This window comes from Anopheles bellator, chromosome 2, assembly GCF_943735745.2.
Source record: "Anopheles bellator chromosome 2, idAnoBellAS_SP24_06.2, whole genome shotgun sequence".
NCBI lineage: Eukaryota > Metazoa > Arthropoda > Insecta > Diptera > Culicidae > Anopheles > Anopheles bellator.
The window spans coordinates 65,821,008-65,848,500 of record NC_071286.1 but is presented as its reverse complement, the minus strand read 5'-3'; the positions used below and the strand labels follow the sequence as shown (position 1 = coordinate 65,848,500).

At 51.1% G+C, this 27,493-nt stretch overlaps 1 protein-coding gene across 1 annotated transcript; it reads left to right on the top strand.

Moving 5' to 3' along the window:
• On the top strand, positions 1-27,493 carry LOC131207889 (phospholipid-transporting ATPase VD). Its single transcript, XM_058200521.1, has 13 exons — positions 1-1,067; positions 21,057-21,237; positions 21,307-21,486; positions 21,578-21,702; positions 21,766-21,828; positions 21,877-22,843; positions 22,919-24,004; positions 24,079-24,249; positions 24,333-24,518; positions 24,590-24,790; positions 24,859-25,046; positions 25,116-25,201; positions 26,669-27,493. Exons 1-13 carry the CDS (start codon positions 1-3, stop codon positions 26,701-26,703), a joined length of 4,536 nt encoding a protein of 1,511 aa, XP_058056504.1. The 3' UTR covers positions 26,704-27,493.

Below are 27,493 nucleotides of genomic sequence, written 5' to 3'. Positions count from 1 at the left end.
ATGACGCAAAAGCAGGACCTCCCGAAGGCTGCACCCTGGGCGGATGGCGGTTCCGGCGGGGCCGGCATCGGTTTCCCCACTAGTCACCACCACCACCACCAGCAGCATCTGCCGCTCCACCAGACTCCCCCGTCACTGTTGACACCCCACCAGGAACATCCAGGCGAGTCCGGTGGCGGTCAAACGACGTACATGTTCCCGGGGCGGGACGCAGGAACCACCACCACCACCGCACCTTCGACGAGCACGAGGATTCTGCTCGACTACCCGCGCCCGACCATGTCTCTGACGGTGGGTGGTGGCGGCGGTCACTCACGCTCCGTCAGCCACGGTGAAGGCTCGTTCGGCGGGGCGGTCGGGCTGTCGGCCACTGGGGCCCGCCCATCGGCCCTGAAATCGGCCGTCAAAGGTGGCCACCAGAGGGCGCTGTCGCAGGGGCAGATCATGGATGCGCCGCCGAGTGCGACCCGAGGCCACAGTCGAGTCGGCTCCAAGACCGACTTCATCCTGCCACCCGGCCACAAGGAGCCGTCGGAGCAGCGCACCACCGACACGGGCGCCCCGCCCGGTTCGGCCAACTCGGGCGCATCCGCCAAGGGCCACTCGCGGCAGGCGTCACGCTCGGAGTCGATCTACACGCTGCGCCGGGCCGACAAGCCACCGTGGTGGAAACGGTTCCTGTTCTTCCGGGCGCGCAGTAGCAGCAAGCTGGAGGACCGTGGCTACCGGATAGTGGTCCCGAACCACACGGTGCCTCCGAAGACGCCACGGCGCGACCACCCGAACGGTCGGCTCGGTGGCAACAAGATCCGGACCACCAAGTACACGCTGCTGTCGTTCGTGCCGAAGAACCTGCTCGAGCAGTTCCACCGGATCGCCAACCTGTACTTCATCTTCATCGTGCTCCTCAACTGGTTCCCGCAGATCAACGCGTTCGGCAAGGAGATCGCCATGATCCCGGTGCTGTTCGTGCTCGGTGTCACCGCGATCAAGGACCTGTTCGAGGATCGGCGCCGGAAGGCGTCCGACAAGCGCATCAACAACTCGACCTGCCGCGTCTACAACGGGTACGTACCGCCCGATTTTTCTGTTAATTCATCCATCGATAAGCGAGACAGAGAGATGGGAAGAGAGATGGGGACAGATGGGGACCTTCAAATGGGCCGACGTTCCGGCGGCTCCACTCGGGAACAATAAACTCGGGTTGTGGGGAGCTTACTTTACACCGGTCACGCTCTGCGCCGGCGAATGGGCGACTTTATGCTTTCGTTTGCTTCTTTTTCCCGGTTTCCCCACGGGCGACGCGAACGCGAAAATGTGCCATTCCGCGGTTTATCAATGTTTTATCGTTGGGCACGTCTGTTCGCCGACCAGCTTGATAGTTGCGCTTGATAAAATGGTCGGCGCTGTTGCGTTGTTGAGTAGCGAACCTGCAGCTTGGACCTCGCGAGATGGCGCGAGAGAGAGTAAGAGGATGTGAGCTCTTAAACCCGGGTCCGCATGAGGCCATTTCCCAATAATTCTCAGCTAGATTTAGGAAATAAATCACTCAACTACTGCTAAACAATGTGCCACACTAAGACGCGGCCACACTTGCCTTTTCGAAACATGCGTTTCTTGTGGCCGTCAATTATTGTTATTAGTTCCGCAAGCGTCGTTAATCGATTAGTTGGCGGAACAACATAAGTCCCGCTTCACGGAGGTTGCCTGTGTGGATTCCGATTGGTTGCGAGTTTACAAATCGGCACGGAATCGTAAGCAAATCGAATCGACTGTTTTGGAATTCAACGAAATGGAGTGATTTGTTCGACAAAATGTTGTTCTATTTTTGTGTCGATTATTCCTCACCGATTATTTGCATTAAAAAAAATAGAAATCTTACACTTAATGAGAGAACCCTATTCCTGCACCGAAAATTGCGACCGGACCGTGGCTATCGCACGTAGCTCCTTTTAATTCAAGAAAGAAGTACGATCCATTTACGAGCCGCGTAAGATGATCGCCGTAAAGGAAGAAAACAACCTCTCCCGTATGTGGACATCTCGGCACGGCATTCCGCGATGACGTGCGCCACAAACAGCTGTGCAAATGCCGCCGCGCCTGATACACGTCTGATCTTCTAGTCCTGAAGACGGGGCCGCGTGTGGCCAAATGCCAAACCGAGCAGCGGCGGCGCACGAGGACCAATAGGCGCGTGGCTTGGCGCGTTCCTTCACGTTGAGCACCCCCGTGTGGGTGTCCCTTCGAGGGAGGTCCCAAGTCCGACGGTCACATGTTTGTGAAGTACTGGCGTACTCCAGTTCAGGCCGTTCGAACGTGTTGTTTTTCGAAGCGGTTCTTCTTTCGCCGCGCTCTTAAAGCCGAACGTGCGGCGTCCACGTGTGTCCACCATTGGGGGTGGTGCTGGTGACAAATTATCAGCAAAGGGTGCACCCAACAGCTCGTGCAATCGCTCCCAACGGCACGCAAGCCGATGGTGGCCAAGCCGATGAATCTGTTGGCTCCGGTCCGGACGACGGCGCACATGTTTTCGCGCCGTGACCTTAAGCGGGAAAAGCGTGTGCCAGCGTTATTTGAATCATCCACTCGGCTTTGTTTAACACATGGGCTGAAAAATCGCGAACCTAAGGGGGAAAACGTGTGACTTTTTGTGTTTTAAATTGGCTTTATTCCGCTACGTAATATTCATCAAGTGCACTGCAATCATTAATCGGCGCCGCTCTAACAATTTCAATACCATTTCTGTGGATCGATTTGCCTCAAAATAGGCCTCAGTTTCAGCAATTCGTAGTTCAAATCATCGTAGTTTTGCCAATGTTTTTGTTAACTTCTTAGCGATTTCGGCCTTCAAACGATCCAATAGTGCCAAATAATATACTCTGTTGATGGTACTTTCCTTCTCAAGATAGTTGAAGACACTATGCCCATCCTAAAATACCGAGAGCATAGACCTTTCCACCCGATTGGTGTGCTTTCGGACGTTTTGGACGAGGTTCACCAGATGCTCTCCTCTTAGATGACGATCGCTTTGATTCCAGAGTGAAGTGATGGATTCATGTTCCATCCATTATTATATATCGAGAGCAAATTCAAAATTATTAAAACGTTCTTCCACGTTTTGGCCAACAGCGACCAAACGCGGCAGCCACTTTAAACAGAGCATTCTCATGTACAAATGTTCATGCAATATAAAACCAACACGTTCTCTTGGTATCTTGGCAATGTTAGCTAACTGACGCAATTTCACGCTTCGATCATTCAAATCGATTTTGTGGATTTTTGTTTGTTTTCTGGTGTTCCCCAGCCTCATTCACACGTCCACTGCATTCAGCATCTTCGGTGTCGCTAAGACCACGTTTGAAATCAGCAAACCAACGTTTTATTGTTGTTTCTGATGAAGCGGAGTCCTTAAACCCATTCTCAATACATCTCTTGAAAATAACAAAAGTCATGAAATTCTAACATCAAATATCGTGAAAGAACTAAGACTTCTTCTTCTTCTTCTTCTTTGGCACTACAACCGCTGTGCGGTCTTTGCCTGCACCAGAGACAATTGTTAATGTCAATTATCCCTGGTGCTATCTGTAACAGTTCGTTTTTTTTTTACGGGCGGGGTTGTTGGTCCCGCGCCAACCCCCTCTGTCAGCGCCGGTATTGGGAATCGAGACTTAGCGACTTAGCTTAGATCGAACTAAGACTTAGCGCCACCTAAATGTGTTAGGCTTGGAAACTTTCAGCCCATGTGACCAGCCTAGAACAAGACGCTGCCTTCATCTATTTCTCAGACAATAACCAATGGAGCTTGACAGTGCAAACACAGCCCTACAGTGCTGGTCAGTATTTCCCTGCAGCTGCAGGCCGATAACGGCCTGGGAATTCCACTCGATTCAGCAGCAGCAGCACGTATCGCTGCTAATGTGGTGCTTCTCGATGGCGTTTGTTGGGGTTCGAACAGGTTTGCTTTGGACTCCCTGAAGACGATGAAATTTGTTGAATTTTAAGCCAAAGTTGAAGCCCACAGTAACAGCATCTTAGTCTCAAACAGGCATGTTCGTCTTACCGTTTATGGTAGGCCTGAATCTCGTCCTCTCATTTCTATTCGCGCGCGATGCTAAATCCCTGGCACCAGCCTTTTGCGCTATGCCATGCCAATTGCAGTTCAAGATGTGTCAAACCTTTTCAGAGCTGATCAGCTTCAGAACAGACCGGAACGGATCGTTTCGGAACAACGATCCTTTTCCGTCATCGATCATTCGCGGCGTTGATGCAGGACATTCGCCGCTGACTGGCCAACCAGCGCCGCCCTCCACAGAGACTCGATTAGTTGTGGCAATGTTGAGCAACTTTTCACCACCGATGTGATTTGCTGCTGTCACGTCTTTGTTGTCGCCGTCGCCGCCGAGGTCGAAGTCTGTAAAGTGAATCTCCGCAAGTGTACCGGGTCCGCGAAAAGCGTTGCGTAACGGTGGTGTAACGGGGCCCTGTTTGCGCCCTTCTAGTGCTGGGCCTCCATTTTTCTGCCTGTTCGGCACGTGTACAACTTATTATTTATACTTTCCGTGCCGCCGTGGTGGATGTGGTGTAACCACCGGAGCCCCTCGGAATATGCGTTTTCCGGGAAGCCGCCAGGCAGCTCTCCACTGCACTTCAATTTCAGGGTCATCCGCGCGGACCATATGGTGGTTGCGAGTTGGTCCCGGAATTTGGTGACCACGCCAGCCACCACCGCGGTTCATGCCAACTTCTGCGGGACTGCAACTGTATCGCAGTATCGATCGATCGAAGCGATGTACGTAGAAAAAAAACCTCGGACCAGAACACATTACATTGATAAATTGATGTTGACCGATAGAATACAGGCGCAGGGAACCCGCCTCACGATGTGTAGGGGCCAGAGGCTCTCGCTTTAACTTATCAGTCAGCGAGCCAACAACTCCGTGACAGCAGAGCACCACCCCGTTCCGTTCCGTATGTGGCATGAAAATGCGCTTTTTCGGTTCTCCAACTTTATTGCGTTGCTTCGCCCAGGTGCCTGCTGCTGGCCCGAAAGCCCGTAGGGGGACCCGCGTCACATATCCACCTTCTGTGTGCGCATGAGTTCGCCGCCACCGGAAAAGGCTTATCGCGGGTGATTAGGGAAAATTGGTACCAATGGGCCAATGCGGGGCCGTAAACCCGCGCAACGCTGCCCACCTAGCAACCTTCAAATCCCTCCAATTTGGCAGATAATTTCATTCAGGTGCACGGCGGTGTGGCCACTTTAACGGGAACAGCGGCGTGGATCACGCGGATTGGTTTTTGGGCGTTCCCCGCTCACCGGGGTGGAGTGATAAGCGGTTGATAGGAGATGCTGATAAGCTTGTAGTTGCGATATTCCGATACGAGGTAATTAGGCTTTTGCTGGAATGGTTGACACTTTGCTCCGACCTGCGTCGACTGCGCTCGACCTTTAGGCTTGCTTCAAGGAGACCAAATTGTCTTCGGTGAAAACTGACTTTGGTTTCAATAGAGCCAACATGTAGGACTATTTCCACCTGGGAACTCTACGACTCCACGGTACATCTTGTGCCCGATTCCTATTGGAAACATCGAGGAAAGATCATCGAAGAATTTAGAGGCATACTAACGAATGAAACTCTCTTTTTGGGGGGCCGATTTGTGACAGTGACATATGCGCTTCCACAAAACGTTGTGAGGATGGCCCCGTTGGTTTGGTAAGCCTCGCATCGACGCGAGAGGCTTTTGCGAAAGAGATACAACAAAAATCCAGTTCAAAATGGCAATTAGGCTTTGCCGACAAAGCATTTGTGACCTCGATTCGTGCATCCCAACACCGGCAGGCCAGTAGATAATGTCTCCAAATTCGTACATAAATAATCGACTTCCTTTTCGATAAACCGCCAATATATTGGGTGCCTCCCCAACAAAAAACACCGTATTTCCCGGTTTGGTGTGTTCTTTTTTTGGAGAAGCTTAGGTTTTGGCTTGGTGATTGGTTCGTGATCGACGTGAGGTCGAAGCTGTGATATCTTACGGAAAACCCTGGGGAAACCTGCCCAACCGCCATTCCGTAGGTCTAAAAATACACTACCGCAATCATGGCTTAACCTCCATGCGGATCGGACTTTCGCCCTGCTTGCGGCGGTTTGTTTTCGGTTCCCGGAATTAGTGAAACGACGGAAATTGGCCACGGTTGGAGGAGATTAATTCCGGACCACTTCGGAACACGGCTCAAGGCCAAACCGAAAGGCGAAGGCCATATCGGAAAGTGTGCCGTGGGCTGGTGAAAGAGCCGCGGTGCAACTTCGCATTTCACTCTGCGCAGAGGACGATGTTAGTGGATGTCTGGTGAGCATCCCAACAACTGGCATCTTGGCAGGTTATAGAAAAACGACCCCTTTGAACCCAGCAATACGAGGCTAGTATTTATTTAAAGGCAAACAATCGGGATCGATAGACGGACCGGGATGTGGATTCTCTAACTCGCCTTCTAATATTCCGAGCGCGTCGCTATGGCGATGTCACCCTACTACTAGATCGATTAGAGGCTCTACTCCACGGCGATTTATTGTTTCGGAAATCAATGGGTCAAAGTAACTAACTCGAAGCCCTAACTACCTAGACAGGTGGAGTAGGCAACCGAGGTGGTGACCAGCTGGGAGGACAGCTCGGCACTCTTGACCGTCACGCAGAGCTGCTCCCGGTTGAGCACCGCGTTCAGGTCCGACGTCAGCTGGGCGTACATCGAGAAGGCACTGGCCAGGGCCGGCTGCAGCACGTCCAGTGCCTGCCCAGATGTTTGCTGGAACAAACGGAAGTGTTAGGCCAAAGAAGAATGCACTCAACTAACGCCTTTCTTACCGCGGTAAGCTTCGCGAAGGCAACACGCCGGACGGTCGCATCGCTGGACGTGCTGACTCCGTAGATGGCATCGTTCCACAGCTTGAAGTACGCCTGCCGATCCTTGACCAGTGCGTCGAGCGATTGCGATTGCGCGTTACGGAGCACGTCCTCGGCTTCGCCGCCCGTCCCAGAGACGCAACCTCCGAGGGCAGCCGCCATGTTCGTAGCCAGCGTTTGGACGTACGGCCGAAGGATGGAGCCGGCGCAAGATTTACCCTTGGCGGGAGCCACCGGGAGGCGAGCCAACGCTCCGTCCACCACACGGTACACGGTGAACAGCAGGTCCTGGGTCGCGGCCAGTACGATGTCGGTGGAGTTGCTAACGAGCAGCGCGAGCCGCTCCTCGACGTTCGGCCCCACGATGGCGTACGTCGCAGCGTACTGGTCACTGAAGGAGTTGGCAATCGCGGCGATGTCAGCCGCCCCCGGCGCTATAACGTCGTCGCGGAACTTGTCGATTTTATCGAGGAACGCCCGGACACCGGCCGACACCGTACCGACCGAGGCGCTCAGCTTCTGGTTAAAGTCCGCCGACGCCTTCGTCAGCCGTTTCGATAGGACCGACAGCCGGCCGTCGAGGGTGTCGAACGATTGTGTCAACAGTGCGACGTACGCGGACATCAGCTCGTTCCCGTCCGTCAGCGTGGCGGCCACCGTCTGCAGGTTCCCGTTAAACACGGTGACCTGATCGGTGAGGGCATTCAGCGCCCCGACCAGGCTGGCGATCTGAAAACGCGAGACCGCCTCGAAGATCGCCTTCGCCGTGAGCGGCGGACTCGGGAAGTTGCCCATCGCACTCTGGATCTGGCCGAGCTTAGTGTTGACGTCCGCCAGGATGGTCAGTATATTGCTGCGCGAGTCGGACAGGATCTGCCCGATCGCGGGAGCGTAAGCACCGACGGTCGTAATGGAAGCCTGGAAGTCGTTGCCCAAGGAGCCGGTTGCGTTGACGTAGGCTTCGGCTAGGGTCTGGAAGACGACCGTCGACGTGTTGGTCGTGTTGGCGGCAGCCCATCCGATGCGATCGGTGTAGCGACCGAGCCGGGTCAGCAGAGCGTCGTACAGCGTGAGGACGGCTCCAGCCGTCGCATTCTGCTCCCTGGTGGCTAGCGGTAGCTTCGACGCGAAGGTGGCCATCGACTGGCGGTCCGTCTGTAGCTCCACACCGACACCCCGGGCCGCTACGCCAATGTCCGCTTCCGTGCGGAACCCGCCCTGAACCGACACACCGAAGAACGGGGAGCCGGCGCTCAGCTGCACGGAACGGATTGCCAAAATTAAATGTCACTAGGCTCGGACGAGAACGTAGAGAAGGTCCGCGATCAGCCCCGGGCACATATGCTTACCTGCAGCGCCATAAATAACTCGAAAACCACCACCAGCCAGTGGTGCTGCGGCCGTCGAAGATTCATTTCCCAATCCGTCGCAGGCACTGTCAGCGGGGTTGTGTAGTATATTACCACTTTGTTACACGCGGTACCAAAAACTGGGGTCCACGCCACAGAGACCGGGAACTAGACTTCTAGAGGCCTCCTCGGACGGTTCGATTCTGACGGCTGTCGAATTTCGGATGTGCCACCGAACTCTCTCTCCCGAGGTAGAGATCTCTCAAGCCGAGGGGAATCCCAGCCCTGTCCTGCCAGCGGCCGCCACCTTTCAACCCGCGGCCGATCCCCGAAACCTAAGGGGGCTCCGTGTGTTTGCGACAGCCGACCGAGCGGTGTTTTTGGCCATTTCCCCCACTCTTCTCCGTATCGTATGTTTGGTCAGCTGGTTCCGTGTGTCGCAACGCTCTTCCTCTTGGAGACGGCGACATACTTCCAGAGCAGGCCAAGATATGACACGCAGCCAACGACCGCGCGCCAAGTTCCGCGTCGGGTTCAGTTGGAAAGTGGTGTGGTTCCGAAAATGAAGTGGCTCCCGCTTGGTCTGGTTGTTTGCTCGCTGCTGGTGCTGGTAAGATAGTGGAGTCCCAAGTCTGTCGGGAGTCTGGGTGTGTCCCGTGTGTTTTTTGGGGTCGACTCAGCAACCGAGTGGCGAAATGTAGGAATACGTTTCTGATTAGCATACAAACCTTCCGGGAACCAGAAATACCTGAGATAGCCTCATTCTGAAGAACACCAAGCTACTGTAGCTTTGGGTTGGGAATTTTCAAAGTTGGCGGTTCAAGAGTCCGTCCGAGTCGGTGTTGGCCGTGAGAAAAAGAAAACCACTTACACTCTGTCTCTCTGTGTCTCGAAAGGGGTGTCAAGCGTTCTACGGGGTCGAGGTGTCGCCCAATGTTCCCCAAGCCGTCGTGCTGACGAGCGCGGCCTCGAAGCTGGCCTCCGTTGCCCAGCAAGTGCTCAGCGTGGTGAACGGCGTAAAGGACCTGTCGTACACTACGCTGACGACCCAACGTGCCGCCAGTTCGTTCGTCACCACGGTCACCCAAACCTATACCCAGCTCGGACTGATCGCAACCACGATCAGCTCGGCTACCAATGCCAACAGTGGCAACCTGGATACGCTATTCAACAACCTGCAGTCGGTGTTGGCACCGTTCGGTTCCGATACGCTAACGAGCCGGTACAGTCCCTGGTTGCAGCTGGTCGAGCTGACCAACGCTCCGGATCTGCTGTTCGTCCAGAATTCGTTGGCTGACCTGGCCACGTTCTACAGTGTCGTGCTCGGGCCGCGCATGAAGCAGTTCATGGCGACGCGCATCTCACAGACCACGTTCTACGCCAGCGTACCGAAGACGATGATCGATCCGGTTCTCCAGCAGTTAACCACGGCGGCCCAGATGGAGGAAACGGGCACGCTGCCGTTCCTCCGGAATGTGGCCAGTGGGTTCAAGATGGCTAGCGAGCAGCAGGCCACGTTCCTCAACAACGTCAACGATGCCTTCCAGTACCTGGACATCTCGCTGACTTCGCTCTACACGCGCTTCCAAGAGCTGGCCACCCAGTTCCAGGCTGCCGCCAACGAACGTCAGTCCTCGATCCGGTCCACCGTGGATCAGTTCAACAGCCGGCTGGCCGCTTTTACCGACCTCTATGTCGGGGGGTCCGCTGCGGATTATGCGGCCGCTGCCTCCGCCATGTACGACACGTACTCCTCCAATGCCACCGCCCTGACGCAGACGGTCGTTTCGCGGCTGGAGAGCGTGCGGAACAACTTTACCGAGAACCCACTGGTCAGCATCGGGCAGGCCCTCAACCTGGGCTTCACCGCCGTCAGCGAATCGCTCGATAAGGCCCTCCGCAAGTCGTCGTCCTCCGTCGCCACGAACTGCATAAAGTCGGCATTGAACAGTTTTCAGAGCAGCTTCAGTAGCTTCCTACGGAGCGCATTCCCTGCGTGCGTTTCCAGCATCGACTACGACGTCCGGACCCCGGTCTCGACCCAGTCGAGTGTGGTGAAGGACATCCAGAGTGACGTGCTGCAGTACTTTAAGCAGCTCTCCGATGAACTGTATGGTCTGTCGGACGCGAGCCCTCAGAGCGCACGGATCGCGGCGGACACCTTCCTTACGGCGGTCAGTTGAGGAAACTCTTCGTCCCCCCATTCAGGGCCGCTGTGACGCTCTTCTTCCCTCTTACTCGTTACAGTACTTCAGCCAGAGTCTGGGCATAATGACCACCATCTTGCAGCAGCTGGTGAACGTCTCGACGAAACTGACCGTCGACTACAACCTGCTGATCGGACGGTCTCGCTACTGCCTCGCGGAGAACGTGGCCGCGGCCAGGATGATGGCGATGAATGTCGCGATCGCCACCGATCTTTGCTGAAGTGTGCCACGCGCGCGATGGTCGAACGTGCGGCGCATTCCACGTGTCCACTGGTTGGCTAGCAGGCTAGGCTTATCACCACTCCGTAGAGTCGTCCTTTACAAAAAATACACTTCTATTTACCATCCTTTTTTACCTACTCTAAATGGGCGAAGTGTGAACATTGCCACAATGTCTACTATGATGTCAGCACAGCCGTTAGCCGTTTGGCGGATTACAGGCCGGCCACGATCGCAGACAGCATGAAAAGGGGGGTGTGGCCACCCGACAATATTCTTGTATTTGTTGTAATGTTTTCCAAAAGAATTAGACCCGACAAAGCGGCGGGTGACCACTGCAGAATCGTTCGCGTTCGACCTGAGGGTAGTTACTTCAATATTGCTACGATATGAGCTTATACTAGAATAAAACAAAACTTTTCTTCCATGGGCACAGATGGGTGTATGTATCGTCTTTGTGTATACATTCGGTCAAATAAGTACCGGGAATTTATGATTTGAAAGAAAATGCTTTATTCGATTTTCGATTTTTTTTGCGGCGTAATGTTGCTACTCATGTCACTCACTTATGTTGCAAATTTTGGCTATTGTTAATGCTCAGTTAATTTTTTACAGCTGTTTTGCGTGAAAGAGTTTTGTCTCATCGGCGATTTCTGCCTTCTCCTAAATAAATTGATCACGAAGCAGTAATTTGGTCAATACGGTGGCTATGGCATCATTAGTTTGTAGTTTTTGGCCAAAACTTCGCACACAAGCAACGATCTTAAACTTCGTATGCACGTGGCATGTTCAAAAAATTTCACGACTTTTGGGTTTCGTTTTTGGATTTTGCGTTATTCTTTCTTAACCGTTCTATCCTTTGACAACAACTTATGATGCACCACGACCCTGCAATTGAAGAAAACTTTAAGCAAAACTGTTCCCAATAGACCAAACTTGGCTTTTTGACGTTCACATCTTCGCGGTCATCTGAAAAATTTTTGAACCAACTATAAGCGCTGCTTTTGGTCTTAATAGCTTCATCATAAGCTATAGTCAACATTTCGATTGCATCCGAGCTCTTGATTTCGTTTTCTACACAAAATTCATCAAATCAAAAGAAAGCAAATCAATGATCGGTGATTCAGTAAAATTCAGTCTCAGATTCAGATCATTTGGATATGGAGTCGTCTGGATGATGTGCTGGAACCAGTTTTACCGTCAGCTATGAAACTACCAAATACTGATTTCACTCTATTGGCATATTCACAATCGAGCAACGCAAATATTGATAGTCGACTTCGCCTGCCCCATGCGTGATGCTTTACAATGACAATGGGCCACTCTAGTCTTCTAGTGGATGGAAATCTTAATAGGTCAATGGAAAATTAAATAATGTATTCGATTATTTATTCTCGACCACTAATCGACACTAGACATCAACCTAAAGTAAGGCCAATCCAATCCAAGAAGCTCCTGCAGGAGATTTGGCAACAGGAAATGCTCAATCCAAAGGGCACCCTGAAGGTGGACACCGTTCTTCAATATTACAACATGCAAATTGCTTTTATTATTGGGACAACAAACTTTAAATAAGCGTCCTTAGCAGTTTTTCAACAGAAAAGCTCCCGGTAACCTCGTACCAAATCAATCCCGAATTCTCACCATTCTTTTAAAGATATTTTGCAAACGATAGTAAGGTACCGGAGTGCCAATCGTCATCATCCTGGCACACGCTCGCTTTAAGCCAACTTCGGTTGGTGACCAATGCTTATTGACACCCGCGAGGCTTATGGTTTCCATCGGGCGTAAAGCTCTCGAACCCGAGCACCACCCGATGACATTGGTCGGGGGTTGACGAGCGCGTGTCCGCGCGATAAGTAAAGCGCCATACTTTCACAACGCGAACCAGGAACGAGGTCCCGTCGCAGCATACTGTCAGCGTCACCGGGGAACGATGCTTTGAGACGCCACCCGGGCCACCCGGGGCCAACATGAATGAATAGTAAATGCGATAACTGCCCACGGCCTTATTATCAGCAGCGTGGGGGTGAACCTTGACCCGATCACCGCCAGCAGCAGCAGACACATGCACAGGAATGTTGCTCATCGGTTCAATCATTATTATGGTAATCGCTTTAAATCCCCGCCCGCCCACGTGGACGGGTAATTGGATGTTTTGAATCGGTCGGAGGAGCACCAGACCTTTGGCATTTACATTGAAAATTGCTGCAGCCCCACTGGCACCACCAGCCTCTACCTATCGCCGATAAGAAGTTGGTCCAGCGAGAGGACACCGGATGCTTTGGGCCTAATGGGCGAAACATTCCTTTGAGTCGTAGATAATGCTGGCTAATTGAGAAATTGCTTCGCTCTGGTCTGCCGCGCCCCATTGGGGTTCCATTGTTTTTGGGGGTCTGTCTATCCCCTAATCGGGCTGCTAATCGCTTGCCGCGATAGGGGTAGGCACACGAAGTGGGTTGTAGATTATTGTGGATTACCGGCGTTTTGTTTGCTTATCACCGAAATCCTGGATCTGCAACACGGTTTGGACGCAAACGTTAGTCTTGGAGTTGACCATGTTTGAGTGTGAAGCCACATCAACAACATGCTGTTGAAGGTGGTTTGTTTGAAGTACGAAACAAGGAAGTTTCTTCTGATATTACTTTCGGGGTGCTTCGGTGACCTAATCGGCCGTTAATAGAGCGCCGCATTTGCGACATACATATTTTTCGGTTCATTTAAGTAAGGTTACAACATTCCCCCTGAAGAAAACGAGGTTAGTCACACACAATTCGTATTCGAAACAAGTAAATTCATTTGAAGTGTGTCGAGCTCCTTCGTCCACGCAATCCTTCCGGCATTTTTTGGCCCCGCAAACACCCAAGAAGAATTGAAACATTTGTCGCCGACCAGGACGGAAACTAACATCCGCGTCGGGGGTTTGGCTTTTTAAAGCCACATTTAGGTGAACGAGGAAGCGTGCCTTGACCGCGTGGTGTGACATAATCGGTGCAGCTTGCTCCTCGCGCCGCCGAAATCAATCGCCCAACGTTAAATTATTTAAGTCACCCAAGTCACCAGCACCGCCCGGACAACTAATTGTTCCGGAGTCGGGCGCCGGCGAACGATTGCTTCCTTTTCCCGGCCGCGGACACGGAACAACCGAGCCCCACTGTCACGCCATGGAACGCCGATCTGGAACGGAATTTTCCGGTGGACCACGCGGTGGCATTTCCAATTTCGTTCCTTTCGTTCGGTTCGGCTCCCAAACCGGCGTGAAGCGGTTTGAAGGACGAGATTGAGTTCTGTGCTCTGCGCGCCCAACGCGCGTTCTTTTGGTCACACGAAGAACATGCCGTGTCACGCGTGGCGTCATCCTGCGGTTGGGAAATTCCATCAACCCGTGCCCGCCCCCCCAATTAGGGGAGGGGGCGCGATCGATGGAAAACGAATTTCATGCGGAACCGCGGTCCTGACGATGGCGGCGGTGGCGCCCATCAAACCATTGTTGGATCATTTGTTTACAGTACAACAAATTATAAAAGAAGTCATTTTGTGGTTAGGCCACCGGGGCCGCCTCGTCATGGTGGCGCCCCCGCCCAACACCCGGAAGGTGTGGTGCCCATGTTCGTTCGCGTGGCCCATCGAAGGCAATAATCATAACAACAAAGTGTATGCTTGTCGAGTTACGAGTGTGGTGCAGTCTTCACCAACATTATGACGCCGGTAATCGTCGTCGTCGTCAGCGTCACCATCTTGTGTCTCCCATCGAAATGGGCGGATAGATGGGGTTCGCGCATCGGCGAGCGTTTTAATGGAGGGTTGGAAAAAAAACAGAAACCACACGCGCTGCTGGGGCCATAGAGGGTGGCCAAAATGGCTTACTTTCCGCGAAAGGTCCAGACCACGTTACAACCCCCAGAGAGTGGTTGGTTTTTCGCGTAACGCGTGTTTTTCGCCATTTGAATGGCGACTGCTTGTTTAGGGCAAGTGTTTGTTTTTTCTTCCTTTCGGGCGCCTGATGGAGCCTTCTCTCCCCCGGGATCGAAGAATGGCCCGGTGTTTTTCCTGGGGGGAACCCCAAATAGAAAACAACGAACCTTTTTCGGGCAGTAAAAGGCAAATATTTGCTCCCTCCCGGGGAGTACCATCCCGGAAGTCGGACCGCCGGTGTTTATGCCACGTTTTCCAAACACGACGACGACGGTGCATCACGTTGACGTCGGAGGCGAGTCCGTTGGGTCTCTTGCGTCAGGGTTCAGTAATTTTTCCAATAAGTCGCGAGTCGCGCCAGTGGCGGAATGTGACCGGCGACCACCGCAAGGGCAGAGTGGGGACCGATTGGATCAATTGGATCTGCTACTAGCTGGCTAGCGAATCGTCTTTATGCGGTTGAGCTGCTGAGAGGAGTATCAACCAAATAATGGATCATAAGTCAAACCGATCGGTCGATCGGTGAGGAGGGTGATCGAAGAATGCGCAGCGAGCTGTACTGTTATGGAACGAAAGATACATTAGGGTATTCCGCAGATAATACTTGACTCATAAACCATTACTAGCCAGCACCTTCTAGTCAATATTTCAATTACGTTTTTATTTTGTAAAACATGGTCACTCTGCCGACGACACATCTTTTCCATTTAGTTTATGTTTTCGAGAAAAATTTAAGTTTTTAAAAGAATGCCACAACGTCTTTTTTCTAGTGCTTAGAATTAAAGTAGGGTTGGGTAGCTCAAGTAATGTGTGACGTTACGTAGTAAGCGACGAGCGATAGTTAAATCGGGGTTGAATGTTGCTTATTTAGTAGATGGCAATCGAAGTACACATTGACTGAAACATTATTAGCCAAGTGTACGGTCTCAGTATTTTAATGGCCGTTTGTTGTAAAAGTTGTGTAAATTTTAACAGCGGAGCTTGTCGTGTTTTATTTTCATAAGTCTGTCCGTTGTTCGAAAAATGTAACCTTTAAGGTAAGGTAAAAAAAATAAACGATCCATAAGTACACTGTATATTGAAAGATGGCAAAAAGGTGGCATTGATGGGGTGATGAGTTTTAGAATATTTAACCTGAACTGGTTGATGGTTTCTAAGTCCATGAAAAGAACCCTTGAAAGGAACACAAATCATAAAAGTTGAATCATAAAATTTGCTCAAAGCTAGACTGTCGGTCGGCCATCACAGTTTTACTATATTTTCAAACATTGTGAACTGGTAACATGTGCCCCGTTAAACTGTGTTCCCACAGGAAGTTAGTCGTACGGTTAGGTAATTCAAATATGTACTCACTTTGTGTGGGACGTGCTCAGTCACAGTTAGTCATTTTGCGACAGTTTGTCATTAAGTGTTTCGCCTCCTCGGGTCCACTCGCCACGCTAAGTCATCCGCCAACCCCACGGTCAGTAATAATAGACCACACAAACCATATGTTTAACGCGCTTCCAAAGCGACAGGGAAGCATTGGTGTGCCATTTTCGCGTAGCTTCGTGCATAATGAACGCCAATGCCGACCTACCTGCCACCTGAGTGAAATATGTCCGAGTGGTGCTCCTTTTAAGGCAATAGTTGCAGGCACTTGAGAAATGGGACCTGTTGCTGTGAATTTTTAATTTTTAATCACCATCGAGGCTTTCGTAACACGAACCGTAGGCTTGGCAAAAAGTTGGCACGATTTTTCGTTCCATGAAAACGGAAGAAAAATGAAAGTGAATTCTACCAGAATGCTTGACCGATCAAGTTGATGTTTACACGATTTAAATCAATTGAATTTTTCGGCAAGAATTTAGAATCGTGTGCTTCGAAGGATAAGTTCGCTAGAACCTTCACGGTGCAGAGTTATTATTGGACCTAACACAACATTGTCCGGTGAAACCTAAAAATGTCCTCGCACGTGATGGGGACAGGAATCCGGAACAGCGACGTCGTCGTCCACCATTTCTAATAACCTGCACGACTTCTACAATCCCACAGGGGGGGAAATCGGAACCACTGGCCCTTTAGGCAGCGCCTGAAACATGCACGTGACGGGGAACCGACCGAAGGTAATTAGAGAGGACGGTCCATGTGTGGCCCCTCTCAGCTGGGCACGTGTGTGTCCGTCGTCTGCAGCGGACTCCCCACCGTAAGCAATGGTCAGAGTCGCCCGCCTCGCCGTGGGGCGGAACACGGAATTCGAACCAGTTTTAAGCTCCGAACCCCACCGAAAGCGGCGTTTTATTGCTCGCCCGAGTTAGAGGTTCAAGGTCCGCGGCTATCCTTCGATTTGCACTGGAAAGAAGCAAAAAGCAACGCGTCGTGTCCCCACTCCCGGAAGTGAACGGTGAACGCGGCACCGATTCGTGCCAGCTGGCGGCAGCGGCCCGGTATTGCACCTTCGAACTAACCCCGGGACGGTAATGCGTCACCAGAGAGCGCGTTTGTCGCCCGGCATGTCGGCTAATTGAGCGCAGAAGGCGCACTGTAACCCATGGTGGTGACCATGACCGGGGGCTGCCCTGGGGGCCCGCATTGCGCGCGCGACATACCGAGCATAACTCTTTTTCCACATTCGTGCTAGCGTTCCGCGTTCCCATGCCTGCTCCATTACTGCTTATGCTCACCTTGCCACAGTCGGTCACGTGACCGGTCGCTTTGGCTTCCGCGTTTTGCTCCGGTCAAGGGAAATCGATGGCCCGTTCCGGTGGCCATAACGGTGGTGGGGGCACACTCGGTCAGCGGAACAGTGAAAGTGCCACAAATTAAATATCATTCATCATCCGAAGAGTGGCTTGTGTTGGTGGTGGGCCGCCCTCCAGCGTGACACCGCAGTAAATTTTCACCTTCGCACGCTGCTGAGTGCAGAAAGAAGCATAAATTAGTGCAAAACCAGAAATCATATTCAAAAATGGTTAAAATTGTCTATTTATATTCATAGTTCAATTTGAATGCGAATGCAGCTTCACCCGAGCGTAGATGATAAGATTGTTGACACGATAAGGAGAGAAAACAGCGACACCTAAAGGAGAGCTTTCTAGTGAAATGAAACAATATGATTAAAAAGGTACTCAACCATGGCCATAAAATTGTCAAGGACCATTTATTGCTCATATTTTAAGACAAGACGTTCCGTTACGTTCTTATTATTGTCTTGTGATAATTTTTGTAATGAAAATGAAAAATCTTCTTCCTTTAAATTCTGTAAAAAATCGTCACCTTTGGGTGCGATCCTATCGCAGCATAGTTAGCATGCACGATGTTTTCCTACATATGGTCACGTTTATGGGAATATGCACAAGTGCGAACGATCTTGAACTCGCCGCCAGTGGTCAGAGCGTTCGCCGCGACCTCCGTTTTTCCAGTGACCGTGCAACCTCGCGACCACCCATAGGATAGCAGCATAACAGCACCGGGGATGGAAGGACGGAAGGAAGCGGTGGCAATGGCAATCAGGTTCCTTTTATGTGTGCGGCCGTGTGCACCTCACGGGGTAACCTTCGTGCAGCCAGATATTAAATTCCTCAACTCTCGGACCCCGCATCCGCCGAGGAAAACCCGTGTGTGGACCACAAAAAAGGAAAGCTCACACTCACTGGACAGGGGACGGACGTCAAAACACAGTAAATATCAATCAATGGCGTCAGTTGTCCCCCACCCGTGTGTGTCACGTTTGACAACCGGTGGCCGGTGGACAGGAGAAGGTAATCACGCTACCGAATGGGGTTCTGGATTTACATTGAACTTTTCCATGGGCGGAACGCTGGCTGGCTTCACTTTCTACGCTTCCGTGACTTCCGTGACTGGTCGGAACCGTGCCAATGTCAGAGGCCAGACGTAACCGCAATGCTGCAGTAATAAGGGAGGCAAACGAAATATCAGACCGTGCATTCGATCTTCGTTTCAATTTTGTGACCCTCCACTGCACAGAAGGACGACTGTGGCAATAATGAGGATGGTTCTGGAACATGGAACATAAAACTGACTCTGGGCCTCTGGTAACGGAGTAGTTTCGGTGATGTTTTTTACTGTCCCATATCCTTAGCTATCAACTGAGTTCATCAACGAGGGATACCTCGGTGGACACCTATGAAAAGCCTCCTTCGGAAGGACTGTCAGCTCGGTGTCAAAAATTATATCAATTCTGCTCCTCGTGGAGAAATAACCGATTTTCTTGGCCCGGGTGTCATGCGATCAAACGGCCTCGATCTGGTTTAAGTTTTGATAAATTATCATACAAGATCTTGTCTTATTTTGCAGGTTTTCGTATGCTTTCATCAACCGTCTGTTGTGTGTAGTTCGTCTTTTAAACCTTGAGGCGATTTATCTTTTGTTCCGTTCGCTTTTTGCAATCGCATCGGCCCAAATCAGTGTCAGCAGTTGATGGAATGTAATATTGTACACCATATTATTTTACGATCAAGCCTTTCGCATTTGGCCACCACCCACCCTCTCTACGCCAACCGGTGCCATTTCACGCGAGCGAAGCAGTCAAATCCATGCCGAGTTTCAACCGATTTTTTCACCTACAACCCGGGGGCAGCACATGTGTCAGATGAATTCCCAGTCATAAACTCGATGCATCTTTTATTGATATTGATCAACAATCGGTTCCTTTTAGTAACGAGAAAAAAAGCGCGCCTCAGAGAGAGAGATGCAAGATAGTCACACATGTTGTCGTCCCGGTCACGCTGGCATCGACGTTGGAACGGAATTTCCAGCATGCTTGTCGATCGGCCGGCCCGCGGGAGGGTTGGTAAATAAATCCGCGCTGGCGAGGCCGCGGATGAATAATTGACTCGGTACATGATTGAATAAGTAATCGAAGGAAAACATCTATCATGCCGCTAGAAAGCGGCATTATTGGCGCGCACACTAAGGCCACCATTGTCGTCGATGTCCGTCCGACGGAAGTACCAGAACCCGGTAGCTGAGCTTTCTCCTCGCCCGGACCGGACCATGAACCGTCATTTGTCGGTCGAGTCCGTCAGCTAGTGGCGATTCCATGACCGTGAATACCGCACGGTACACACGGAACCGAATGTAATCTTCGAGCGGAAGTAATTGAACTGTTTTCTCCCCGTGTCCTTTTGGTTGGCGAGAGTCGGGGTTGACAATTGATGGCGATTCGTGGTCAGAATGCAACAATCGTCTTAGTATGCTTATACACGTAAAGGGAGGATGGTATGGTTTCGGACACAATCAAAGCAAGTCGGCCAATTGTTTTTAATTTACACAGAAAAGCTCCTGTTATGGTCTCGTTTGTTTGTGTTGTATGTTAGAACGGACCCCAAGTGCGTGCCGAATGGCATGGCATCGATACATTTATATCAGTTGCCGTTTGTTAATTCTAGGAGTATACTGAAGGGCACGAATTTAAAAAGCAACGGACACGGCTGCTGCTGGCCGCATTTCGATGCACGGCATTCGTGCATTATCTATTGTTGTTCAACGATAGCACTACGACGTCTGGTTCCTGGAAGTACCGAGGCCATCTAGGTTGTTGGCCGACCGAATCGATAACATTTAGTAGCTACACTCGGAAGATTGCCCAAAAAATCAAAGAAGGCATTGGTTGACAATTTTGTGGTGAGCATGAGATTGGATAGCTTTGCTCTGGTGAGAATACATTTCTCACCATGCGATCGTATTCGTGTCGAATATTGTTAGTTTCAACGTTGAAATGGCAACGCAATAAACCAACGGAAAAGAAAGATCAAAGAACACTTGACCTCGTTTTACATTTTGTTTATGCAGCATTTTGGATTACAATTTGTTCATTTTGTAGCCCACGAAGCCCGAGTCACGTTCACAGAACGCAATAATTGAATCTCTAATTCTAGACGGACGAAAAACTGTCAACCTTCTTCGTTGATCGAGAAACCAAAAAAAAGCACATCATTGTAGCTACAAGTTGACCCATTTGACACTCACTGATTCCGTAATTAATGCCAGCGCTGGTGCTAGGGTCTACGCCCCGCAACAACATACTACGGTGCCGACAATCTGTTCGGCGTCCACTCACTCACGTTTCATAAATTTCATGGGGGACTCAAGAATTATGATGACCATCGGAAATGGGGAGAGAGGTGCACGTTCTGTAAACGCTTCCAGTTCTAACAGTAACTCAAACGAACACGCGCCCATTCACCCCCGGGGTGTCAACGTGTGGTTCAACGATCGGTCGATCGAGCGCAGTATATTCCGCGTAGAGGGAGCAAATATGGATCTGAACTTTTGACCATATGAATTAATCTATTAGCATATCTTAGGTATTCTGGTCAGTCACGGCGACGCCATCGCCATACAGAGGCGGGCAGCTCGGTGGTGGTCCGCCAATGGGAACCCCTAAAACTGGACCAAGAACTACGCTACAACACATGCTTTGAATAAATAACTGACCGCGGTGTTGCCTTCCTTTTATTTGCAGCGAATCGGAGCGGTACAAGAAAGTCCTCTGGCAAGACATTCGGGTGGGCGATCTGGTCCATCTGTCCAACAACGAAACCGTCCCGGCCGACATCCTGCTGCTCAAATCGAGCGATCCGCACGGGGTATGTTACATCGATACGTGCGATCTGGATGGGGAGACCAATCTGAAGCGCCGTCAGGTAAGCCCACCGGGAGGTGATTTCTTTCGCACAGTGAATCTGATTCCGTTGGCTTCCCGAATCGCTTAGGTCGTGCGAGGATTCGTCGAAAAGCAGCACACCTTCGCGCCGAACAAGTTCACCAGCCGGATCGAGGTAGACGCACCGACGACGAAAATCTATCGCTTCCATGGCGCAGTCATACACCCTTCCGGGGAGCGCGTGCCGATTTCGACGGAGAGTCTGCTGCTGAGAGAGAGCCGACTAAAGGTAAGAGGGGCCGACACACTAACCAGCGTGGTGAGGTTTAATCCAGGTATCTTCTCGCGGTTTCTATTTTTCTTTTATCTGCCACTTTTAGAACACCGACTATGCGGAGGGGATCGTGGTGTATGCTGGGCACGAAACGAAGGCCATGCTCAACAACAGTGGCCCCCGGTACAAGCGGTCCCGGGTTGAGCAGCAGATGAACATCGATGTGATATGGTACGTGAATAATGCGTAGAAGAGCAAAACGAGCAAATAATTAATATCTTATATCAAATTTAGGTGCGTTATCATTCTGATCGTACTGTGCGTGATCGGTGCGGTCGGTTGTCGGATGTGGCTAGGGTTCTACGCGGACGACTCCGACGCGGACGGTCACGAGAATGGTGGCAGCAACGATACGACGTTCCGCATCCCGTTCCTACCGTTCGACATTAGCCCTGACTACGAGGGGCTGCTGGCGTTCTGGACGTTCGTCATCATCCTGCAGATCATGATTCCGCTCTCGCTGTACGTTACGATCGAGCTGTGCAAGCTGATGCAGGTGTACCACATTCACAACAACATCGAACTGTACGATGCGGACACCAACAAGCGGACCGAGTGTCGGGCGATGAACATCACCGAGGAGCTCGGCCAGATACAGTACGTGTTTTCGGACAAAACGGGCACGCTGACGGAGAACCGTATGATCTTTCGCCGGTGTACGATCGTAGGCGTCGACTACAACCACCCGGAGACGGAGGAGGAAAAGGAACTGAACAAGATAGGGGCCCCGGTGCCGATACTCCAGCCGAACGTGAGTTTGCAGGAGAACTTTCGTGGCAGCGAACCATCGTCTGCATCGTCAGCTAGCAGCAACGAGAACGTTCCGCAGCAGATACAAGAGTTCTTTCTGGTGCTCGCCATCTGCAACACGGTGGTAGTGAGTGCGGCCCCGCATAAGGACAACATGAACGCCAGCGGTGTGATCGAGATGAACGACAGTGAGACGAGCGTGACTCTCGTGCGGCCAGCGCTCCTGGAAACGGATGGAATCGAGAACCACCAGCTACCGGGTTCTTCGGCGGCAGCGACGGGCTGTGAACCGACGACATCAATCGGTGATCGATACGCGCGGCTTACCGAGAGCCGATCGATCACTCCTTCGCCACCGCCAAGCTCCGCACCTACCTCGTTGCAGCTGCGATCCCACGTGCCATCGCTGTCCCCGATCAGCAGCTCGGCGGAAACGTCTCCCATGTCGGAGAGTCCACCGATGCGCATCAAATCGTTAACGACGCCCACGGCGCGCGTGAAGTCGCTCGTTGCCAAACTGGGTAGCGTAGCCAGCGGATCGAAGGGCAACGGTGGTGGTGGAGTGTTTAAGAGTGCCGAACGAAATAGCACCGGCAGCATGGGCAGCACGGGAAAGAATCGGTTCAATGGCTCCAAGTTCCAGAAGTCCACTTCACAGGGCTCGCAGGGTTCGTCGTCGCCTGCTGACCGGCGGCCGATCTACGAGGCGGAAAGTCCAGACGAGTTGGCACTCGTCAATGCGGCCTTCAGTTACGACTGCTGCCTGGTCAATCGGAGTCCCAATCACGTCCTCGTCAGCGTACCACGCGAAGGAGTGATCGAGTACGAGGTGCTACAGGTGCTGCCGTTCGATTCGGCACGCAAGTGCATGTCGGTGGTGGTGCGTCGGTCTGGCACACAGGAGCTGACACTGTACACCAAGGGTGCCGACAGCAGCATCATGCCCAATCTGTTGCCATGTTTGCCCAACTCGGACGAGTATCGGTTGCGCGAGCAAACGCAACATCAGCTGAACATCTACGCCCGCCAGGGTCTCCGCGTGCTGGTGATGGCCAAGCGGAAGCTTGACCCGATGGAGTTTGGCGAATGGTACAGTAAGCACCAGGAGTGCGAGCTCAGCATGGAGAATCGGGAACGCAAGATGCGCGATTCGTTTATCGTGCTCGAGCGCAACCTGACGCTCCTCGGTACGACCGGTATCGAGGATCGGCTCCAGGAGGGAGTGCCCGAGGCGATCAGCTCGCTCCTGCAGGCCGGCATCGTCATTTGGGTGCTAACGGGTGATAAAGCGGAAACGGCCATCAACATTGCCTACTCGGCCAAACTGTTCAACTCGCAGATGGACATCCTCCGGCTGACGGCCCGATCGCGCGACTCGGCCGAATCGTGCATCACCTTTTACCTCAACGAAATCGAGAAGCAGCTGAACGGTGCGTCTGGTGCTGGGAACATCGCCATCTCCGCTACCAACGACGACGATGCGTTCGATCAACTGGACAAACCGCGCGCCCTCGTCGTAGATGGTAAAACACTCACCTTCATACTGGACCTGCGGTCCAACCTCACGAAACCGTTCCTGCGCCTTACGCGCTACTGCTCGTCGGTGCTGTGCTGCCGGGCAACGCCACTGCAGAAAGCATTCCTGGTGAAGGTTGTCAAAGAGGAGCTGCGCATCAGCACGCTAGCGATCGGTGATGGAGCGAACGATGTTTCCATGATACAGGTAAGTCGGAGAGCAACGGAACAATCCATGTTCGCGGGTTTGCTAACGAGAACGTACTTTGTGTTGCTTTGCAGATGGCCGACGTCGGTGTGGGTATCTGCGGGCAGGAGGGTATGCAGGCGGTCATGGCTTCCGATTTCTCCATCGCCAAGTTCAAGCTGCTGGAGAAGCTGCTGCTCGTGCACGGCCACTGGAACTACGATCGGTTGGCGCGAATGATTACTTACTTTTTCTACAAAAATGCCGTAGGTTCCCAAAGGAATTGTGGAAGTGGATTCCATCTAAAAGGAAATGTTATATTGCATTTTTCGTCTCTCCTTTGGAACAGGTCTTTGTTTTCCTGCTCTTCTGGTATCAGTTTTACTGCGGATTCTCCGGTGCCGTCATGATCGATCAGGTGATCCTGATGATCTACAATCTGCTCTTCACGGCGCTGCCTCCGCTGGCGATCGGTGTGTATGATAAGAAAATTATCGACGATCTTCTGCTGGCCTATCCGCGCCTCTACCAGCACGTAAGTGATAGGCAACGCCATTGTTGCTCGATCGTCGATTAACAGCTGTGTTCTCTTCCAACATTCGACAGGGCCGTCGGGGGAAGGGCTACAAGTGGTCCACGTTTTGGATAGTGATGCTCGATGCGCTGTACCAGAGTTTGGTGATATACTTCGTAGCCAACATAGCGTTCTGGGATACGGACGTGGACGTGTGGGTCTTCGGAACGACCATTACTTCGTCCTGCCTCTTTGCAATGCTACTACACTGTGCCATAGAAATCAAATCCTGGGTAAGGCGGGCGAAAGTTGGGATGCTGTAGGAAGTTTTCTCACCTATCCCGTTTGAATTTCGTTTCAGACAATCCTACATGCCTTATCGATCGGGGTCAGCTTGGTATCGTTCTACCTGTTTACATTTGCGTACAATTCTATTTGCGTGAATTGCTTCGGACTGCCGTCCAACTACTGGGTCATCCACAGGAGCATGAGTACGGTGCAGTATTACCTGATAACGACGCTCAGTTGCGTACTTGCCCTTTTGCCACGGTACGTAGCGGTGAGGAAGGATAGGATTTTAGATCGAGTTTACGATCGTACCCTCTTCACATTCGGCAGGTTCACCTATCGTGTGGTCAAAAACACCGTCTGGCCGTGCGAAGGCATCCGGGTGACGTTACAGTACAAGGAAGAGAAACGAAGAGGTGAGAATCTGCTGGTAACCTGGTCTCGGTCGACGTCCGCCTCATCCATATTCAGGTACTTAACGCACACAACCTCAAGCAATCACTCGAAGTCCAGCACGCTGATCACGCGCAAGCGTTCGGCGAACGCGGCCGCCGTCGGTGGCATTCTCGAGCGCAATGCCCCGCGGCAGCGCTTCGGTTACTGACCAGCGGCGGCTTGAACCGACCCGAAGCCCGTGCCGTGTGGATGGCCCGCAGAAAAGCGAGCCAGGACCCGTTCAACTCTCCCTCCCCATCATCTTCTGCCCATTTCTTGTGATAACCGGGAAACACAGTTAAACGGAGGCTGCTCATTGTACGATTTGCTAAACAGAGCCTTTTTGGGGGTAAATAACTTTAAAAATGCTTTCCGTTCGCGTGTTACGCCCTGTTTGTGCTGTGCCTCTGCATTTGTAGCCTTTCGGCAATTTTTATCTATGTTTTTATGGGAATAATTACTTTATTATTTGAAAAAGTTTCTGCTTTTCGTGTGGTGGTGATGGTTTACACGGGGTTATTTACCGGCAATGTTTTATTTTAACTGGTTTCGTAGTTGTTGCATGATTGTATTGTAATATTGTATGCTTTGGAAACAATTCTAGGGTTCTAGAGAACTTTAGTTCTAGGGTTTACATCCAAACCAACAAAATTTTTGTCGAACATTCACTAGATCTCGCTTATCATTTAATTAACTGCTTTCATTAACGTAAGCAATAACACTTCTCTTAACTGCTTCTTACTAACCATCACTAAGATTCTCTTCCAACACTTACACAAATGAGTTCATTGGGTCTTATGCCTTCCATTAATTTGTTTCAAACAGTCATTATTTTGTAAAAGTTTGCATACGCCCATCGAAGGTAAGTTGAAAGTGGCCTCGGTATATAACATTCACTAACATCCCGTAAGGCTCCCCTTCCCTTGGCACGCTTTAATTTTATGTAAAAGCTCCTCAATTTAGTATCTCTCTATTGTTTGTATTATCTATACCTGATTTCGTTCTCGTAGAAGTGTGAATTTTGTTGAAGTTGTGTGTGCAGTTTTGTTACCTTACATATGGTCGAGGTGAGTTGTTGCAGTTTTATTCATTTTTCAGCCTTTTCTCTATTGCTTCCGTGTGTTTCTTTCCCTGCTCTGTGCGTGTGTGTTTTCCAGTATCCTTTTTATAAATAATTGTATCACAAACTTGTTAGCTCTTCAGCAAACTCGAAAGCACAGGGCAAGGTTTGTGTACAAAACGAAATTAAACTTTTTTCGGTTCAGTTACTTTCGAATGGATCTTATAGCTGATCACTATTTTCTGATGTGTTTGTGTTCGCTTACGACACACTTTGCCACCTTGTACACATCATGACCCCGACCGCACGGCAAAGCGTTGCAGCACCAACAAAACGGGGGATTCCGTTCGCTCGCGACTAATGACCCGACCGTATTTTCTTCTTACAGAGCCTCCCATCACAGGACTACGCATAAGACTGTAAACACAGATAGTTTGTAAACGTGCGCATCTTACGAACTATGTGTGGCACGCAACGATCAGCGTTCAGTGGCCGCTTATGTCAATGGGGAGGGGCGATCAGAGTTCCCTGTTTATGAAAGACAACGTGAATTGACTCATTATTCCAGTGATATGTAAAACAATCAAAAATCGAAACAGAAACAAACTGTTCTGTGGAGGCCTTAACCCAATGCTAGTAGAGGACAGACAGGGCTCCAACACGGATTGTGTGGGCCGCAGCCGAAACGTGTAGCTGAAGCATATTTATCAGATGAAATACTGTCGCGCATTCAGTAGACAAGGGGCCTCGTAAAGAGCTCGCGTATGATAGACGCGCTAACTGTTGGACTTAAGCAGAACTATCAGGAGAGCGACGCGGACACAAACACATAATCAGTAACTAACGGATGATGCGACCCTACGGCTGTGAAAGAATGTTTACTTGAGCGAAAGCCAACTTTGTGCACTTATGGCTTTGGAACCGAGAATGTATTGCTAGACAAGGTTAATATTAGGCGCGTAGCGACTTTCTATTTGAATGCACATATGCGCATTGCGTGTGCATTGGTGGAAAAGTGAAGAAACAAACCGGAGAGTGATGATGAGTCCCTTTTCTCTCCTCTCTAGCTAGGATGACAATAAAAGGAGGGCCGAAAGAGGGAAACAAGTATGCATTTAATGTGTTGGAGAGCAAGATGCTGCCAATGGCAAGGAGCAAAGTGTCGGCGCCAAAACTGTCGCTGACTTCAGGCTAATGATCCAAAATCACGGTG